General features: G+C 51.1%; 1 protein-coding gene across 1 annotated transcript; it reads left to right on the top strand.

The window, feature by feature from the left end:
* The first annotated feature begins 3,218 nt into the window (after nt 1-3,218).
* Nucleotides 3,219-4,830, top strand: Lipt2 (lipoyl(octanoyl) transferase 2). The gene is made up of 2 exons (XM_006982151.4): nt 3,219-3,716; nt 4,161-4,830. Exons 1-2 carry the CDS (start codon nt 3,263-3,265, stop codon nt 4,388-4,390), a joined length of 684 nt encoding a protein of 227 aa, XP_006982213.1. The 5' UTR covers nt 3,219-3,262; the 3' UTR covers nt 4,391-4,830.
* The last annotated feature ends 893 nt before the right edge of the window (nt 4,831-5,723 follow it).

The raw sequence follows: 5,723 nt of genomic DNA on the forward strand, positions 1-5,723 counted from the left end.
AAGTCCTGAAATTTGGGGATCATTTAGGGGCTTGAAGGCTGCCATGACCCCGAGTGAAAGGTCTCAGTTCATTGACAGGCACAGCAAATTATTTAACCGATTGTTCTTTCATTCTGCAAACATTTCTAAAGCCCTATAGGTGCCAGACTTTAGGGTAGATGAGGACCCAGGAATCAAACACTGCATTGCCTACCCCAAAGGAGCACAAATACACAGTGACAGAGACAGAAGATGACCCCAGATCCTGGCTTTCCTGCTTATTCTACTTCACACCAGGACACACCGTAGGCAGGACCACACCGGGTTCATCTGCCACAGAAACCAAATCACTGCCCTTGCTTTTCCCACTGTACATGCAACTATGTAGGTGCTTGGCACAGGGCCTTATGTAAGCCCATTTCCCGATTTCTCTTCTTCTCCAAGACCCTGGGGCTATCTAACTGTCATGTTTATTTTTTAAACCACATCCTCACCACTGATGACTCACAATAACTTTTGTCATCTGCTCTGAAAACTACTGTTATATCTGTTTGCCCATGCCTGTCTGTCCACCTGTTAATTCTTGGCATTGAGCCTCCCTCTGGCTGCTACTCTTATTCTGTTCTTCCTCTTTCCACTTCCTGCCCCACCCACACCCAGTATTAAGAGCACTTGAGAGGCAGAGGCAGGCGGATCTCTGTGAGTTCGAGGCTAGCCTGATCTACATAGTGAGTTCTGGATAGCCAGAGCTAACAGTGAAACTCTCAAAAAAGCAAAACAAGACAGGTGGTGGTGGTGCATGTCTTTAATCCCAGCACTTGGGAGGCAGAGGCAGGTGGATCTCTGTGAGTTCAAGGCCAGCCTGGTCTACAGAATGAGATCCAGGAGAGGAACCAAAACTACACAGAGAAACACTGTCTCAGGGGGGAAAAAAGGAAAACAAAACAAAAAAACCCTCAAAACCAACAACAACACACAGAGTCAAAGCCTGGGACCTGACCGTTCTGATACAGTAGGCTTGGCCATCTGTGCTCTAGGTCAGTTAAACAGGTAAGTGTGAACATGAGAAGCAGAGAAGAGATTTAACATTGTCACATGGGTAAGAAGAACCAAGAAATCCAATGACCTCCCTCCACCTCCACACTCCCAAGTCCATCTCTCAGGTCCTGACATGAGACTTTGGTTTAAACAGAGTGCAGTCCTGGGCAGGGTGTGGTCTCACCTATCACTGACCCATCCTTGTTTGGACTCAGTCTCCTGCAAAGTGGCCTGACAAAAGACAGCCTGTGTGAAATCTCCTGCAGGGAGACAAACTCCCCCAGCAGCCTATCCCCTCTCCCGGCATGAGACTCCTCGAGAAATCCTGTTTATTGGGGTCCACTGCTTCAGTGGTCTGTTAGGGAAGGTGCAAGTGTCTCTTTAGTGTTTTCATTCCTGCCAGGGAGGTTACACCAGGACCAGGAGGATTCATATTTATGCTTGAGAGACTCCACCCTTAGCCCCACACAGGGCATACTGACTCCAACCACACTGTGTACCAGACTGCTTCCTTGTCTAGGAAGGCAGCCAGAGGGAGCTCACTCACTTTCACTCTGTCTCTGTCTCTGTCTCTCTCTCCTCTCTCCATTCACAGAGCTCTTGTAGTCATCAGGCCCAGCATCTTAAGGTGGAAAGCTTTTCAAGAGCCCAGAAAAACCTGGTTTAACAACAGCCCCCTCGCCCTTCTCAGGGGCATATTAGCTCAAGTTCACAACATCTGCTGTGCTCTGGGCCCTTTCTTGGTGTTACCAGGGGAATTGGGGTTCCTTCTTTTGGATTCTTAGTCTCCTTAATAAGATAATTTAAAAACAAATGGAAACAAATTGAGTAGAATTGTATTAGAACTTGGGAGTAAAACAAGCAGACTGAAAACCTCCTTAGCTGCCGTGGGGGAGGTGGGGGGTGGGGAGGATAAAAGGGAGAAAGCCAAGCAGTGGAGCTGGGCGCCTGCATGGCAGAGGTGGGCAGCAGAAGAAAGAGTGAGAAAGCCCAGAGTGCCAGACAACCCGGCTTCGGCTTAAGGCCAATATCTGAAAGAGAAATAAAGAAAAGAGGGAAAAAATATGCTTAGTGGCCAGTGCAGATCGGGTTTTCAATGTCCCAGGTAGAGGATTGCACCAGAGACATGTGATGTGTTAGAAACAGACACTGGTTATTAAGGGAAGAAAAACACTCCCGAGGAATGGGAGTGGGCGAGTGAGCTGAGCAAAAAGCCTTGGGGAGTGAGGCTCCGGACTCTTTATGGGACTTTTACAGGACACTGCCTCTCCAAATTGTAGTTCTGGGGCTTTTCTGGCACATGCTCTGTTGCATGAAGCTCCAGGTGGGAAGCATTTCTGGGCCAACTGGCTTCTTTCACAAATTAATCTTGATGTTCTGGCCTTCAGTCCCTGTCCTTCCCTCAGCTTCTGGGAATGGGCTGCTCATGAATCACACCTGAGTTCCCCTCAGAGCTCAGCCCTCCATAATAGAAGCAACCTCCAACAAAGGTAACAATGCCTTCCCAGGGGTAGCCTGTTTCTGAGATTCATCAATGCAGGACACGCATTTGCACCCGTTTGTTTTAATCTGGAATAATTCTAGAGGGTCAGGCCAGAGTCAGAGCATTCCTGGGGAATAGCTAAGGAAGGACTCCAATGCAACTGCTTCTCTGCTCAACTACACCCTCTGCCTGCTTCTATCACTATCACATCTTAGAGGTTTTTTTTTTTTTTTTAAGTTCTGCCTGTCCTGGAACTCACTTTGTAGACCAAACTGGCCTCGAACCCTCGAATTCAGAGACTTGCCTACCTCTGCCTCCCGAGTGCTGAGATTAACAGCGTGCGTCACCACCGCCCAGCTCGTACAGACCTCCTACATCCTACACCAACCCACAATACCTTTCAGTTTTTGAGGAACTCAGAATATTATTGGGTTCTGGGTTTTTTGGTTTTTCCCCAACACTATAAAACTTTAATACTGGCTTGTCAGTTGTGAACACCTAAGCTCCTAGGCCTGGGTCTTCGTTTCTCGCACACTGCACTGCAGGGTCACGCTCCTAGGACTGGGTCTGCAGAACACAGTGCAGACTAAAGAATGACTATTGGAATAAATGGGAGGATGAGGCCGATCAGACTGGGTCTCTGGTTACGTAGGTAGGCGGGATCTGGAATCTACTCTGGAGCTGCAGCTCACGGGCGTGGCCCTGAGTCCCCGCCCCGAGACACGACAGGAGGCGGGGCCCACGCACGCCGCTGCCCTCGCAATGCAGCTGCCGGCGGTCCGGCTAGTGTGGCTCGGGCGGGCTCGCTACTCCGAGCTGCTGGCACTGCAGGAGCATTGGCTGCGGCGGCTGCAGGCTGACCCTAGCCCGGGGACCGAGGCGGGCGCGCTCTTGCTCTGCGAGCCAGCGGGGCCCGTGTACACGGGCGGGCTCCGCGGCGGCCTGACGCCCGAGGAGACGACGCGGCTGAGGGCCTTGGGCGCCGAGGTGCGCGCCACTGGCCGCGGCGGCTTAGCCACTTTCCACGGCCCCGGCCAGCTGCTCTGCCACCCGGTGCTTGACCTGCGGCGCCTAGGCCTGCGCCTGCGCACCCACGTGGCGGCGCTGGAGGCGTGCGCCGTGCGCCTGTGCGAGCTCCGGGGCCTTCGGGGAGCTCGCGCGCGGCCGCCCCCCTACACCGGTGTCTGGCTGGGCGAGCGCAAGATTTGCGCGATCGGTGAGCGCGCCAGGGCGGAACCGGGGCGGAGCTGGGGCAGGGCCAACCCCGGGGAACTCTGGGCTCGAAATGTCCCTGACCTGCCTTACGGATATTTTAATATGCCGAGACAGAAGAGTCCTCTAGTTCAGCACTCATGGATGGAGAAACACCAGGCTTTGATGAATTGCCAGGTTACTTCCTGTGACTCACAACGGGAGGACAGGATGCCAAATGTCAAACTTCCAAAGCAACGTAATCCCTGTATTAAAGGAATCTCGAAAATAATAAGAACCTGCTGATGTGTAACCGCAGTCCCCAGCCCCGTAGACTTAGCCCCCTGACCCAGTCTGTGTTCAGTCCAGGCTCCCAGTCCAGGCCCACTTACCTTTCGGCACGAGCGGGATCCCGAGGCCCCAAGGGAGGGAAGTATAGCTATTCTAAGACATCTGGCTTGCTTTGCAGGAGTCCGCTGTGGAAGGCACATCACATCCCACGGCCTGGCTCTGAACTGTTCTACAGACCTCACTTGGTTTGAGCACATTGTGCCCTGTGGACTGGTTGGGACAGGAGTCACTTCCCTGAGTGAGGCACTCCAGAGACTCGTCACTGTGGATGAAGTAATGCCATCTTTCCTTGTGGCCTTCCAGGAGACTTTCAAGTGCACGTTAATCTCTGAGGACAGCCCCAGATGAAGGGTCCTTAATTCACCTTAGCCGGGGGATGATGGTCCTGCGACAGAAGGCTCCTAGTCTGACTTGAGTCCCCCAGAACCCGATTCTAGAACTACTCTGTGATTTACTGACCATGACAGAGGACAGATCCTGAGCTGTTGCTTCCTGTATCTCTCCATCTACCTCAGGGATCGATATGAAAAGTCACATGCCACGTAAAGCATCCCTGTGACTATTGACACGTTTCTCGGCTTGGAGACACTCCAGTGTTATAAACTGTCATTCATAATTACTTGCTACTTAGTGCTGTATCTAACAGCGAGTTTGATCTGTAGGTCTTTTGAGTTCTGTGGGAATCAAATCTCTGTGACCCAGGTGAAAGTGATTCGGTCAAGTTATTTCATTCTCAAAAGACCTGAGTCTGTCTTCAATAAAGGGGTAAGCCTCTTCAAAAAGCAAAATGAGATTTTTGCCTTTTTGAGTTGAATCCCTCAGGCTTGATAATTTTCCTGTTTTTGCTTGGGGTCAACAGAGATGGGATAGAGGCTATGGAAAACGAGCGTTAATTCCTCCTTGTACACAAATACCATAAAGAAAAGATTTTCCTACACAGGATCCCTGGGTCTGTAAGAATGTCAGCTCATTGCTAAGTAATGAAACAGAAACTGTGATTCAAGACAACCAGGACCACAGTACCTCGTGCTTTGTGGATCAGGAGTTTGGAAGAAATGGACCTAGGTGGGTTGGAGTCTTACCAGAGCTTGCATCAAAGGTATCGGTTGTCACTGGGAGGCTTAGCCAGTGCTGGAGGTCAGTTTAAAGATGGGTGGCCCATGGTGCTTGCTCGGTTGCTTCTTGTTGCTGACAGAGGCCTCCGTTCCTTACCATGTGGACCCTGGCAGAAGTGATGGTAGAAGGCGGCAAACTGGGAGCGCCCGTGTCTTTTGTGACCTAGCTGTGGAGTCCCACGGTCCTTTCCGTACTCTCCCAAATGGGCCTTATTTGGGGTGGGAGGGACATCCTATTACATCCCATTAGTAACCATCTTGGAGACAGGTCCTTATAACGTGTGAAAAGTAGACAGAGCCTTGATGGAGACCCTGGTGCCACCACACTTGGCGCTATGGAGGTTATTTCTTCTATTTCCTCTCTAGGCTTCAGTGCTATTCACTAGAAATGCAGTAAGAGCTGTGCTGTAGTTGGATTTTTTTTTTTCTTTTGGTTTTTTGAGACAGGGTTTCTCTGTGTAGCTTTGGAGCCTGTCCTGTAACTCACTCTGTGGCTGGCCTCAAACTCACAGAGATCCTCCTGCCTCTGCCTTCCTGAGTGCTGCGACTAAAGGCATGTGCCACCA

This window comes from Peromyscus maniculatus, chromosome 1 (genome assembly GCF_049852395.1).
Source record: "Peromyscus maniculatus bairdii isolate BWxNUB_F1_BW_parent chromosome 1, HU_Pman_BW_mat_3.1, whole genome shotgun sequence".
Classification (NCBI taxonomy): Eukaryota; Metazoa; Chordata; class Mammalia; order Rodentia; family Cricetidae; genus Peromyscus; species Peromyscus maniculatus.

What these genes read in the sequence shown, in the direction of transcription:
- Lipt2 (XM_006982151.4), top strand. Translation starts at nt 3,263, where the DNA reads ATGCAGCTGCCGGCGGTCCGGCTAGTGTGGCTCGGGCGGGCTCGCTAC. An exon ending in GCGCAAGATTTGCGCGATCG is followed by an intron (nt 3,717 to 4,160) that starts GTGAGCGCGCCA and finishes CTTGCTTTGCAG; the next exon opens with GAGTCCGCTGTGGAAGGCAC.